Raw genomic sequence first — 15,174 nt, 5'->3', positions numbered from 1 at the left:
AATAGAAGAAGAGGAGGAGGAGGAGGAGGAAGAGGAGTTTGGACTTGATATCCCACCTTTCACTTCCCTTAAGGAGTCTCAAAGCTGCTAACAATCTCCTTTCCCTTCCTCCCCCACAACAAACACTCTGAGGTGAGTGAGGCTGAGAGACTTCAGAGAAGTGTGACTAGCCCAAGGTCACCCAGCAGCTGCATGTGGGAAGCAAACCCAGTTCACCAGATTACGAGTCCACCGCTCTTAACCACTACACCATGCTGGTGTAGATAAGGCAGCTTCCTGTGTTCTTACAGTATTTGAGGGAGCTGGGGGGGGGCCTAAAGTTTCTGGGCACTGTCATTCAAATGGTGTGCTTGCATTGCATCATAGAATCGATTATGCAGCCTGGTGCTTACCTACCCCCCCCCCAAATATTTTATTCAAGTTGGCACCCCTGTATGTTGTCCTTCTTAGCTGGGTGTTCACAGGACAACAGATCAGCACCCAGAAAATGAGCATAGGCATGAGCAAACCTGTCATTTTTTGTTTGTCTCATTTCTCATTTTTCCCCAATCTAAAATTCAGTTCTCCACATTCCACATCAGTTTGTACATATTAGGAAAAAATGCATTTTTTAAAAAGAAGCATGTGAGGAGAAATTCACACTAACATGCTGGTGAATTTTCAGGTGGAAATGCTGAGAACTGAATTTAAGATTTGGAAAACGAGAAACTCAGAGAAACAGCAATTGACAGATTTCCCTGTTCCTTTGTTTGAGCCAAGAACTGCACCGGAACAATTTGGAAAGGCAAAAACTGAGTAGAACACTAAAATCAATCTGCGCACAAGTTTGAGTGGTGCGGATTAAGCCAGTTTGTATCTAGCAGCATGGCAGAAAAGCAATTCTTTCTCAGTAATTTCATTTGGAATCGGGACTCATTAAATTCTTTGGAAAATATCTGTCAGGCGAGTGCCAACCTTAAGGTTTCAGAGCCTGGTTTTGCTGCTGCTTCTCAGCATTGAGAGAGGAGTCCAAGAAAGATGTTAGACAGATGGGCAGTGCTGCCTAACCCAGAAAAACATTGTAAATAATACATAGTGTTTTCTTCCAGTTTTATGTCTCTCCCCACCCTTGCCACCAGCCATAGTTACAGTTATAGCTGCTGGAGTGAAACTGGTCATGTGAAGTGATACTTTTACTGCCTCCTCACAAAATTCATTCTGTGGAAATGACAGAGAGCGTGCAATGCTTTCATGGGGACTGCTGTGCTGTCTGAACTGTTTATGCTGACTGGTAGTGCCTCTCCAAGATTTGAGATAGAGTTCTTTCCCAGCCCTACCTGAAAATTCTGGGGATTGAACCTTGGACCTGCTGTATGCAAACAGATGTTCAACCACTGAGCTACCTCCCTTCCTAATTCTCTCTGCTTGCCAAGAGCAATTCCCTATCCCTGGTAAATCATTGCACTCGTGAATGCCCTGGTTTTATTTTACAGTGGTACCTTGGTTCTCAAATTTAATCCATTCCGGAAGTCCGTTCCAAAACCAAAGCGTTCCAAAACCAAGGTGTGCTTTCCCATAGAAGGTAATGCAAAATGGATTATTCCGTTCCAGACTTTTAAAAACGACCTCTAAAACAGCAATTTAACATGAATTTTACTATCTAACAAGATCATTGTTCCAGAAAATGAAAGCAGTAAACAATGTGCTGCAGTCACACATGTGCCACACAGTCACAAAAAACAAAACAAAAAGAGCTGCAAAAACAAAAACGCAAAATAAATAGCAAAAACAGCATAACACTCAAAACGGAGCACATTCGGCTTCTGAAACAGAATCTCAAACCTGAACACTTACTTTCAGTTTTGCAGTGTTTGGGTTCCAAGTTGTCCGAGTACCAAGGCTTTTGAAAACCAAGGTACCACTGTATTTTATTTTCACCTCTATTACACTTTTATATGTTGGTGTGGATTTCGCTCTGTCATTCTTTAGGCTCCAGATTCTTCCCCAGAGAGCGCCCACAAGTTAAATCCCTTGCCTATGGCACAAGGAGGCGAAATCTCTTGGGTCATACCCTGAGACTTGGCAGCCTTAACACATCAGGAAAAAAAGAGATGCTTTTGTTTGGGCCAGCAGAGTCCCTAGTTTACTAGAAACATTGGACCGAGTCTCTAGGTTCTGTTTTGAAGCCTAAACTCCGTCACGAAGAGCATGTTCTGCCAGACTCCTTCAAAAGCTGCAGCCGTGACTCAACCCAAGCCCACTCTCTGCTCTAAACATGATACTGAGCCCTGGTAGGAAATCATCAAAGCCCTCACAGGCTGTGGAGCTAAACAGGAGCTAAACAGGAGCTTCCCTATGGGCATTTTGAAAATCTGAGATCCTTCTCAAACAAGCCAGAACAGTGCTAAATCATTGACACACACAGCCAATAATCACAACCAGATTGCAAGATAATTGTTCCCCATAAGAAGTGAAGACAGAGCTCCAGAACTCCACTGATTTGAATTTTCCATTATTGTTTGGCTTCCCTTGAAAATGCTCAAGGAACCTCGAGTTGCTTTTTCAAGGCATGGTAGCTTTCAGATCGACATTGCTTGGGGAAGCAATGGAGGAGGGAACAGGCTTTCCTTGCAACATGACAATGGCCCAAGGCTACAATGTGTGCCATGAGTCTCAAGGCATCACCTGGTGCAGGCATGGAATGCCAGGTAGAAATGGATGAGGAGGGGAAAGAGGAGGATGAAATGGGGGGAGAACAGTTAACAGAGCCCAGAGGAAGTGGGTCCTTCCTAAACCTTTCTCCTTAGTCTATGAAAACCTGGGGAGCAGGGAGATAAGTCTTTACTTGGCACCAAGAGATATCAAAGAATGTGTCAGGTGGACCTCACTGGGTTGAGCATTCCACAGAGGGGGAGCTGCAACTGAAAAGACCCTCTCTCTTGCCTCCAAGCCCCCCTCAGTGGATGGGCTGGGGGCTGGGAAAGGTCTCCAAAGACCCAGGGTATGTTCACATTGAGAAGAATTCCTTTTTTAAAAATAAATATTTATTAAAGTTTTCACAATATTACATAATGAAAAAGAAAAAAGAAAAAAATAAGAAATAAAAAACAGTTAAAAATAATTCCATCTTTACATCACTTATCTTTCATTTACTTGTTTCCCGGACCTCCTCATACCTCCCTTTTTTGTATTCCAGTTCAATTTATTAGTTCAGCAATTCCTTTCCCTCCTTATTATCCTGATGTTTAATCTTAATATATTATAACATTAAATTTTTACCTATTAAAAATCCAATTTTTCCACATTCTTTTAAACCATTACCGCTAGAAACCACTTAACTTCAATCCAACATCATTCTAACATTCCTTAATTTTGCAATATTTATGTAAATAGTCTTTAAATTTCCTCCAATCTTCTTCCACCGACTCTTCTCCCTGGTCTCGGATTCTGCCAGTCATTTCTGCAAATTCCATGTAGTCCATCACTTTCATCTGCCATTCTTCCAGAGTGGGTAAATCTTGTGTCTTCCAATACTTTGCAATAAGTATTCTTGCTGCTGTTGTAGCATACATAAAGTAAGTTCTGTCCTTCTTTAACACCGATTGGCTGACTATGCCCAGGAGAAAGGCCTCTGATTTCTTCAAGAAGGTATATTTAAATACCTTTTTCAATTCATTATATATCATCTCCCAGAAAGCCTTAATCCTTGGGCACGTCCACCAAAGGTGAAAGAATGTACCTTCAGTTTCTTTACATTTCCAACATTTGTTATCGGGCAAATGGTAGATTTTTGCAAGCTTGACTGGGGTTATGTACCACCTGTATATCATTTTCATAATATTCTCTCTTAGGGCATTACATGCCGTAAATTTCATACCTGTGGTCCACAACTGTTCCCAGTCAGCAAACATAATGTTATGTCCAACATCTTGTGCCCATTTAATCATAGCAGATTTCACCGTTTCATCCTGAGTATTCCACATTGAGAAGAATTCCAGAAGAGATTATGTTATCACTATCAAGGGAAACCCTTCTCAGTTTGCAGTTTGGAGGGTAGATGTAAGAAGACTGGGGGTTTAATAATAATAATAATAATAATAATAATAATAATAATAATAATAATAATAATTTATTTATACCCCGCCCTCCCCAGCCAAGGCCGGGCTCAGAGCGGCTTACAAGCAATAATAAAAATAAAAATAATAAAAAGATGAATGATTACAACTTAAAAACAAAAATAAAATACAACATTAAAATAATGGAACATTAAAATATTAAAATGTAGCCTCATCGCAGGAGGAGAAGGAAAAGAAAAAAGAAAGAGGGGGAGGGAATCAAACTGGCTCCAAGCCGAAGGCCAGGCAGAACAACTTTGTCTTACAGGCCCTGCGGAAAGAAATCATATACCGCAGGGCCCTGGTCTCATGAGGCAGAGCGTTCCACCAGACCGGAGCCAGTGTTGAAAAGGCCCTGGCTCTGGTTGAAGCCAATCTAACTTCCTTAGGGCCTGGGACCACTAGGGTGTTGTTATTTATGGACTTTGAGGCTCTCCGTGGGGCATACCAGGAGAGGCGGTCCCTTAGGTACGAGGGTCCTAGGCCGTGAAGGGCTTTAAAGGTCAAAAGCAGCACCTTAAATCTGACCCTGTACTCCACCGGGAGACAGTGCAGCTTGAAAAGCACTGGGTGAATATGCTCCCATGGCAGAGACCCTGTGAGGAGCCTCGCTGCAGCATTCTCTATCCACTGGAGTTTCTGGGACAGCTTCAAGCTTTTGGTGGTGCTCTCATACCAACTGACTAGGGCTTGTTTGTCTCTACCTTTAAAGAGCATGATGCTTTTAATTCCCTTATTTGGCGGTCACAGTCCCTGTCTTTGCTTGCTGTTTTTTGCTCCTTTGACTAGTACAACTGAATTTATTAATTTCAGTCACAGACCAGTTCCAGCTCACATACAATATCAGGGAAGTCATAAAACACGAAAGGGATACATTTTAATTTGCAGTTGGGTATAACAGGGACAATACAGATATAGCAGCAGTTAAAAATATATAAGTTAAATCTTAATCACTAAAATATAACCTAAAATTGTCATTTAAGGCCTTTGACCAGTATTATGCTTTATTCTGTTGGTCATTTTGTATTTGAGTTTTATGCTGGGTTGGGTTTTTAACTTTCTTTGTGGATCTGGGGTGGGTGAGCATTATGGCAATAGGTTTCCTTTTTGTATGATGCCTTCAGAACTTGTTTAGTGAGGAACTGAACAAATATAAGTAATAAAATAAAATGGGGGGAAACGTGGGAGGGTGTTTTGGTTCATTCATACACAATTAAGCCATTGAACACATCTGTGTTTTCAAGCCAATAATATTTGGACAATTGGGGAGCAGGCCTTGAACCCAACCTGCTGTACTAAATTCACCTTCAAGTTCTTGGAACTGAAAGCTTGTTTTAAACGTGTTTGGTCTCTCTCACCCAGTGAAACCTTTTCCATCTTGATCTCGAGGACTCGCTCAAGAGATGGAATAGTGCCACTGTTCCGAGCTAAGAACTTAACCAAGGGAGCGTATGGGTTTGACTCCCACGGGAAATATGGCTCTGTTGAATTGCATCTCGTTGTTCCATTGCATCTGCATGTTCTGCCACAGAGTTGCCAATCTCCTTTCCTAGAGAGAGAGAGAGGAGACTGCGAAGCAATCTGTTTTATTAGTCTTATATATCAAAGATGGGGGATTTATTTTGACAACTTATGTGTTTAGTGTACCTCCTCCTTCTATGGCCTTGAGCACATGGTTAACTTCCAGATTGACTGTGCTTACCAAACATGCTGCCGTCCTCTTGGACTTCCTGATCTGTAGCAAGCATTTGAGATGAGTTTCTGTTGCGGTTATGAACAACTTCTAAGCATTTCCCAATCTGGTGCTCTCTGGATGCTTTTGGGCTACCATCACTGTCAGTCAGCATGGCCAGTCATCAGGGACAATCAACCCACTCTCTCATCATTTAGAAAAACTTCCTTCATTTGGCTCCCTGAAGGTTGCTGGTGTTCACTATTTGTAACCAGCTGCTGGCTTGAAGGTATTGTTATAATTATTATTACCCACCCCTCACCACAATGAGAATTCAAAATTAAAAACCGTTAAAACAGAGTATAGTCACAGGAATTGGGTGGTTGCTGAAACCACACATCTCAGGTGTCAAACAAGTGTGTCTTGAGCATTTGCCAAAAGTTGTATAGTAAAGAAATCAGAAACACCTTTGTGGGAAGGTTATTTCAGAACTTAGGGACTACCACAGGAAATGCTATCTTCTTGGCCAACACCACCAGAACGTCTGAGGGAAGTGGACCAACAAAGAGGACTCCCTCTTCTAATCTCCACCCCTGGGAATCCCCTTGCCTTATTTTTGAGTCAGAATGTAATTCTAAAGGAATTCAGTGCACGATATTTCTCTCCCTTCGCTGCAGAAATCCGTGAAGCTTTCCGAATACTGGATCGCGATGGCAATGGCTTCATTTCCAAACAAGAGCTGGGGATGGCAATGCGCTCCTTGGGATACATGCCTAGCGAGGTGGAACTGGCAATTATCATGCAGCGCCTTGACATGGATGGTGAGTCCTCTTTGCTTTCATCATGGTTTTATGTCAAGGGGGCGGGGGAGGACTGTAGTTCCTTTGCATTCTTCACATCATTTCCATGCAGAAAGTCCCAGGTACCATCTTCGGGTGCAGATGAGAAAGACCACTGTTTGAAACCCTGGAGAGCTAGATGGATCAAAGGTCTGGATTGATCTAGGTTCTCCATAATTTGTGGAGAGGCTATCTGGTTGAAGGAATTCGGGGTGGATAGCAAGGGAAGCAACTGGCTTTGGGGAAACAACCAAGGTTAGGAAATCCATGAGTGAAGTGAGATGAGAATTAGCATAACATGATTTTCTCCATGATGCCTATGTCTGTTCAAACTTCTAGAAGCAATGCCTAAAGCTGCTCAAACTTTTATCATGCTTACAATAAAACTCTTCATATCTAGGATTAAACTCTTGGTTCCAGTTGACTTAATCTGGTGTCCTTTCTACATAGTATGTTTGTCCTCTAGTTTCTCTCTGCATATACCGTGTTCAGTATATGAAGCTGCATAAATGTTCACAGAGGACATAACCTCCATCTGCGCAAAATTTAGCAGTCCATTGCATACAATGGACTACTCCCCTAATATCAAGAGTATGTAGAAGCAAAGGAGAGAAAAATGCTGAGAGCAGTGGTGGCTGGTGGTTGGGCAAAAGACAGAGAGGCCAACAATAGGTGGAACCAGAGCCAGTGTTAGGTGGAGAGAACCAATGATGGGCAGAGCCAAATCATTCTAGTTTCCCCCCCATCCTCCTCCCTGTTGAGTTATACCAGGGGCAGTGCTGAGACTAAGGAGGACGAAGTAGACAGCCAGGACCACCCCCAGATGGGTTATATGTAAGACGGCAGGCAGGTGGGCTTGGAAGAAAGATGACTGACGTTGGTGGGACAGCTCCCCATTTGCCTTTATGAACCAGCCTGGCTGAGAAATCTCTGACCAGATATTTCACTTGTTTCATTTTCTTGCTTATGTAGCTGTGGAGGTCTCGGTGTATCATGGGAGCTAGGCTGGTGAAGGAGGAATGGAATGAGTTATAATAATTAATTACACTCTGAGGAGATCTACACTGGAATAATTGGACCTTAGTCTTGTCCATTAATTTCAATAGGTCACCTCTTGAGTAGGAATAACATTGATAAGGGTTGCAGACATTTTTTCAACCTAAATTTTGCTAAATACAGTGGTACCTCGGATTACGTACGCTTCAGGTTACAGACTCCACTAACCAGAAATAGTACCTCGGGTTAAGAACTTTGCTTCAGGATGAGAACAGAAATTGTGCTCTGGCGGCATGGCAGTAGCAGGAGGCCCCATTAGCTAAAGTGGTGCTTCAGGTTAAGAACAGTTTCAGGTTAAGAACAGACCTCCGGAACGAATTAAGTACTTAACCCAAGCTACCACTGTAGTGGTAATTATAGGATCTTTTGATTATGAGTGCCACAATATATTGGTGCATTTATTTCCCACTGAATGGGGGGGGCAGGGGGCAGGAGCAGGAATTCAGACCAAAGCAGCTATTTTCTATTGCAAAACATTTGCGTCCATCTATTCGGCAAACAGGAAAAGCTAATGGGGGTGCAGATGGTTCGATGCATGCTGTAGGTGACAAACGTACCAATCCATGCTGATTACTCTGTGCTCATTTCCAAGTACAACTCATTGGTTTTTGACAAACAGTTTCCACTGGCCTCAGGTGTTGCTTGGTAGATTCATACATCTGCTTAGCTATGGTGCTTTAGGTTTTGTAATGGAATTGGAAGTTTCATAAGAGAATTGCCTTTCATCTCCCTTTGGTTCTGCAGTATGATATATGAGCTCTCCTTTAGGTTGGGTTAGATGACTGGGACTAATTTTATATTAACTGTACTGACTATTCCACCATGTCCAGGCTCAAATCAAGGTGCTGGTTTCACTTGTTCATTGATATATGTCATCCTTCAGCCATCTGTTTCCCAGGAAGGTTTGCAAGGAGATGATTTTCTTTTCTTTCTTTAACATGTTTATTACCTGCCCTTCTCAATGCAGACCTGGGATGGGGCACATACAGAATCAACATAACAGATTAAAATTCAAAAATGAACAACCATTAGAGATAATAGATCTGCCAAGGGGAGGGTCATTTTTTAAAACCTTCCTTTCATTTTCCAACATCAAAGGCCTGAGCAAAAAGATATAGTAGTTCACCCAGCAACTGGAGGCTTGCAATGTCTTGAGATGGATAACCTTGAAGAAGGCAAGTACTCAGCAAACTGGAAGCCATCACAGGCAATGTCACCTCAGTCAAAATTGCCCCTTGCACACCACAGGGCAGAACAGCTCTGTGTGGGTGGAGCTGCTCCTTCAGATATCTGGAGCACAAGTCATTCAGTCCATGCATCCATCCATCTCTTTGGTATGGACAGTGACCAGTATTCAAAAATAAACATTTTCCAAATACAGTGGTACCTCGGGTTAAGTACTTAATTCATCCCGGGGGTCCGTTCTTAACCTGAAACTGTTCTTAACCTGAAGCACCACTTTAGCTAATGGGGCCTCCTGCTACCGCCATGCCACCAGAGCACAATTTCTGTTCTCATCCTGGAGCAAAGTTCTTAACCCGAGGTACTATTTCTGGTTAGTGGAGTCTGTAACCGGAAGCGTATGTAACCCGAGGTACCACTGTATATAAAACCATACCAAACCAAATAGAGCACCATGAGAAACTGATTGCTGTTTTCAGTAGCATCTTAGAGACCAACTAAGTTAGTTATTGGTATGAGCTTTCATGTGCATGCACACGAAAGCTCATACCAAAAACAAACTTAGTTGGTCTCTAAGGTGCAACTGGAAGGAATTTTTTTTTATGTTTTTATTTTGTTTCGACTATGGCAGACCAACACAGCTACCTACCTGTAACTGATTGCTGCTAACTGCCTTATGCTGTAGAAACACGAGGCATTGATGGTAAAAATAAAAAGTTTTCTGAAATTAATTCATAGAAGCATAGAATTGCAGCATTGGGAAGTCCAAGGATCATCTAGTTCAAACTTCTGCAATGCTGTTGTACATGTTTGTCCAAACATAAAATAAAATAATACAAAATAATACATGTACAACAAAAGGATGGCAGAGTTTTTTCACTATGATTGCATGTGGTTCCATTGTTATTTAAAAGAAAATTACCCAATAAAGATGAATGAAAACAACAACAAACTTCTGCAATGCAAGAATCACAACTAAAGAATCTCTGACAGATCACCATCCAACCTCTGTTTAGGAAATACAGTATTAGTGATTGAGAGTCCACCACCTTTCAAGATACAGTGGTACCTCGGGTTAAGAACTTAATTCATTCCGGAGGTCCGTTCTTAACCTGAAACTGTTCTTAACCTGAAGCACCACTTTAGCTAATGGGGCCTCCTGCTGCCGCCGCGCCGCTGGAGCACAATTTCTGTTCTCATCCTGAAGCAAAGTTCTTAACCCGAGGTACTATTTCTGGGTTAGCGGAGTCTGTAACCTGAAGCGAATGTAACTTGAAGTGTATGTAACCCGAGGTACCACTGTAGTCCGTTCCACTGTTGAACAACTCTCACCATCAGAAAGCTATTCCTGATGTTTCATATTGTTCAAATGCCTCCTATGAAAAATTTGGAATTCTTAGTAACATTTCAGCTTTAAGTGGGAATATTGTAAGACCCAGAGAACAATAGCCTGGTATTTATAAATAAAACAATTCTCTAAAGAAATATTACTACTCTTCAATGCCAATCCTAATAATTTTCCAGGAATAGTGAATGAAACAAACCAAATTAAGAGAGAGAGATTTTAATTCAATTATATTGTTTTTCTTCATTTCTTTCTGTATGTTATATAAGTATATGTTCTTGCTTAAATAAGTAAAAAATAGATTCAATGTATATAACATCATTAAACAAAAATGTGTACACAGTATACTATATGCTTACCTAGGATTATTGAATATTTCATTGAGATACTATCCTCATACTCCTCTCAAGGCAAAACAGAATAAACACCACTTCCATGAAATGTACCGTAATTTATAGTGACTTTGAGTTTGTATTCTAATGTGATTAATCATTAATTATGAGAAGCAGATGTTGCAGACATGCAGCTGAATAAAGCTGGCCGCTGAGTCCACCAGGAATTTAAAGTGAAAATCCATAGTGCCTCATGTTTGCATAATATTGCATAATATTACAGAGACATATGGATCTGTTCTATAGTCTAAAAAAGAAGGATGTTACTCAGAAGGGTGTTTACATTCTACAAATGTAAAATCAATGTAACTTCTGAAGTGTTAGCAGGCAACTGCACGTTCCTCTCCTGCAGTTTCCAGCAACTAATATTCAGAAGCACGTCTTCTTTGAGAGTGGAGGGAGAACATAGCTATCATAGCTAGTAGCTGTTGATTACCTTATCTCCCACGATGCAGAAAAAACTGGGCCAATCCTTGCTCTAGGGCAGGAGTTCCCAAACTTGGGTCTCCAGCTGTTTTGGGACTACAACTCCCATCATCCCTAGCTAGCAGGACCAGTGGTCAGGGATGATGGGAATTGTGGTCCAAAAGCAGCTGGAGACTCAAGTTTGGGGGGAAATGCCCTAGCCTATGCATGGAGGTAAGGAAGGGGTCCTTTGAAAAATAAAGGCCCCCCCCCCAGCCAAAACAAATGTGCAAATAAGGAACCGGGAAGTAATTGTTCAGACTGCAATTTGATTTGGAGTGGGTCGGCATCCACCTTAATTCATTTAACTTTATTTGTGGCATATCTCTCACATTCTCTTTTTATCATTGCATTTTCAAGTGATCTGCCGCTGTGTAAATTGTCTTTTACTGCGTTGTCGCTTTACATGACACACAGTTGCTGGTAATCCAAAGTGTCGTGTGACTGATAGAATCTGACTTGATGTCCCTGCGCAGAAGGGAGGAAGGTGCCCTTCCTATCTTTCTGAAAGAGATGCTTTGGAAGATAAGAGGCTCTGCTCTTCTGCAGATCTACTGCCTCTCTGTCCAGAGCAGGTCACATATAAAACCGAGTTGAGAGCTTAGTTTTTGCGCATTATACTTGAAAGGCAGGGCATAGCTTTTGGAACGAGGGTGGCCAACATTTCTGCATCCCCTGGAAGGGCCTAGAAATGTCCTCCCTCCACTGTGTCTGTGATTGTTGTTTTTTCATGTAGAAATGTTTAGTCATGTGATACCTCCCCTAAAATAATAGTAATAATAATAATAATAATAATAATAATAATAATAATAATAATAATAATAATAATAATAATTTATACCCCGCCAATCTGGCTGGGCTTCCCCAGCCACTCTGGGCAGCTTCCAACAAAATATTAAAATACAGTAATGCATCAAACATTAAAAGCTTCCCTAAACTTTAGATGTCTTCTAAAAGCCAGATAGTTGTTTATTTCCTTGACATCTGTTGGAACGGCATTCCCTCAGCAATGAGGGAACAGCCAGAAGGCCCTCAGTGCTGGACCTCAGTGTCTGGGTAGAATGATGGAGGTGGAGATGCTCCTTCAGATATACTGGACCAAGGCCATTTAGAGCTTTAAAGGTCAGCACCAACATTTTGAATTGTGCTCAGAAACGTACTGGGAGCCAATGTAGGTCTTTCAAGACCAGTGTTATGTGGTCTCGGCGGCCACTCCCAATCACCAGTCTAGCTGCCACTAAAATCTGAAGCAGGGGTGAGGAACCTGGCCTACAGAGCCATTTGGAGAATCCATGCCCACCCAACCTATTCAGTTCCAAAACTGGGGTGTAGTCCTGGGCAAGTCCAGGGCCAGATTTAGGTTTGATGAGGCCCTAAGCTACTGAAGATAATGGGGCCCTTTCAGTGGCGTAGCGTGGGTTGTCAGCACCCGGGGCAAGGCAAGTAATTTGCGCCCCCTAACCCATGGATTTGCGCCCCCTAACCCGTGGATTTGCACCCCCTAACCCTAACCCCCAGATGTTGCGCCCGGTGCGGCCGGCCCCCCCTGCACCCCCCACGCTACGCCACTGCGCCCTTTATATGTCCAGCTATCCTTTGTCAACAACAAATTGCCACTGTTTTTTGTGTTGAATATATGCTATATGGTAATTTGTGGACCTAATAGGTCCATACAAAACACAAAACACTTTTGCTATATGTAGGTTTTATTTTATTTGTTTTTTATCATATATTTTGGAAATGTACATCCAGGTTTTTCCCCCTTTAAATGTTTTGGGAGACCTCAAGAGAGTGGGGCCCTAAACTATAGCTTGTTTAGCTTATACATAAATCCGGCAGTGGGCAAGTCACATGACCTGCACTACAATCTTACCCTGAAAGAGCACTTGGTGGGGGAGCATGGCGCAAGCACAAATGAGAGCACAGTGCCCAAAATGGCTGCTGCCATCTTGTGTGGAAAAAAAAGTGGATGTCCCACCTTTTCTGGGATACTTGGTGGATGCGCAACTGGTGTCATGCATGACAAAATCTAATAGTGAAGGGAAATGGGTGGTGCCACCCCAGCTGTCAAGCCTGTGACAACTTGACAGGTGGCTTGTTCCACACACCTGTCCAAGTTGGACCATGGGGGAGGGGGGTGGGGAGGCCTGATAAAGATTTGGATGCTGCAGCCAAACAAATCCCTCAGCCCTGGTCTTACATAAAGTGACTAACTATGTAGTAATGGGTAACGGTTATTATGGGATACAGTTATTATGGGATGCAGCCAAAACTCCGCCCTTCATTTACTTTCATTTTCCTAGGCAGGTGTGTGGCCCTATTCATCATTTTTTAAAAAATCTCTTCTTGCTGGGTCTTCAAAAGTGAGTCACCCTACCTTATATTAATAATGCAATAAAGTGAAAAAGAGGACCTCTTTAACAAATTGAAATTCTTTCCCCCTCACCACTAGTAGAATGAAAAGGATTCACCAACACAGATAGAACTAGGCCTAATAAGGCTTGCACTGGAACAGTCATAAACTTGCATAAACTACTTGCATAGCCTTGCATAAACTACTGCCCTCACTTACAGGTCCAAGTTGTTGTAACCCTCAGCTGATGTCCTCTTTGGATTTTAGAACTATCCCAATTATGTACATATTGTCCACTCCATATCACTTTGTGACACATTGTATCCTTCTGTCGGAACCTAGTTTGGACAAGACTGCGATCTTGCTTTCCTTCAGCAACAATAACCCTCATAACGGCGTGTTATGTAATAGCTGGAAACACTGAAAACAGCTGCAGAGCTCATTTGCAACCTTTGCCGCCTGTTACACGATTTTGTGGAATATTAAATTGCTTACGGTTTACGGGTTGTGTGTGGTCCAAACTCCTTAATGCCCTGCTGCTCCTTGTGGCATTTTGATCTGTCGCTGACTACACAGAACCAACACGGGGGGAGCAGGGGGAAAGCACTGGCAAAAGTTGGCATTGCTGGTTGATTTTATTAATTTACCTTCCACAAGTGTATGATGGAAACTAAAAATTAGGGTGAAAAACAAAAATTAACTAAAAATGAACTCCTTTGCAAGTACAGTGGTACCTCGGGTTGCATACGCTTTAGGTTATATACGCTTCAGGTTACAGACTCCGCTAACCCAAAAATAGTGCTTCAGGTTAAGAACTTTGCTTCAGGTTGAGAACAGAAATCGTGCTCCGGCACTGTGGCGGCAGCAGGAGGCCCCATTAGCTAAAGTGGTGCTTCAGGTTAAGAACCGTTTCAGGTTAAGTACGGACCTCCGGAACGAATTAAGTACTTAACCCGAGGTACCACTGTATATAATGCTATTTTCTCTCTCTCTGTGGAAACATATTGAGATGGTTATTTAAACAGTTGATCTCAACTGATATTAGTTTTGCAGCTATAGCAGAGCAGGGGCTGCCCCTCTCTGTTTGCCAAGCCCTTGCTGTTCCCACCCACCCACATCAATTCCCTTGGATTAATGCATTGATCCTTCCTGTTCCCACTCCATGCAACTACTAACCTCACTATTGAATTTCCCAATCCCATTAATTTTGCTCTTCCATTCTGCAACCTTCCTTTGAACCCCCTTTCACCTTCACTCCCATGCCCATGATTTCCCCTTCTTTCTTTGGACTACCCCTCTGCAGACAAACCATTATAACCTCCTGCATTTGCCTGCTCCCACACATTGCAGTTTGATACAAGCTTAAATAAAGCAGGTGTTGAAGGATGGGGTGAGGTGGGGGACACTGGAAGGTGTCAGTTTAAAACAAAGTTTTGTATACTGAGAAGGCAGTTGGGAGATGTTCTGTTACATCAGCTTTTTGCCAACTTCTGCTTTTCACTATGGATTGCTATGACTACCCATAAAAGAGAGGACGTGTCCTGAAAAAAGAGGGCATACGGCAACCCTATGTGGTTCCCCCCTCAGTGTTCCTCCATCTCAAACCTCTGTCATTATTTGGAGCACCATTTTTTTATCTCTGTGTTCTTCCATGGGTTGTTAAGAGCTACAATTTTTAAACCACTCTGGGAATTGTAGCTCTGTGAGGGGACTAGGGGGGTGGGAATCTACTGTTCCCAGGATTGTTTGGAGGAAGTTATGATCACTGTGGTGGTA

The 15,174-nt window shown here is 42.3% G+C and overlaps 1 protein-coding gene across 4 annotated transcripts in view; it reads left to right on the top strand.

Annotated features, from left to right (window-relative positions):
• The window catches only part of CALN1 (calneuron 1), a 151,778-nt gene that overhangs the window by 96,890 nt on the left and 39,714 nt on the right, over nt 1-15,174 (top strand). For all 4 annotated transcript variants that reach the window (XM_081173197.1, XM_081173199.1, XM_081173200.1 and 1 more), the window contains one exon: nt 6,444-6,587. In XM_081173197.1, the coding sequence (XP_081029323.1) occupies nt 6,444-6,587 (144 nt within the window). The remainder of the gene's footprint in view (nt 1-6,443; nt 6,588-15,174) is intronic.

This window comes from Podarcis bocagei (assembly GCF_964188305.1).
Source record: "Podarcis bocagei genome assembly, chromosome: 15".
Taxonomy (NCBI): domain Eukaryota; kingdom Metazoa; phylum Chordata; class Lepidosauria; order Squamata; family Lacertidae; genus Podarcis; species Podarcis bocagei.
The sequence above is the reverse complement of the archived record's forward strand: the minus strand, read 5'-3'. Positions and strand labels throughout refer to the sequence as shown.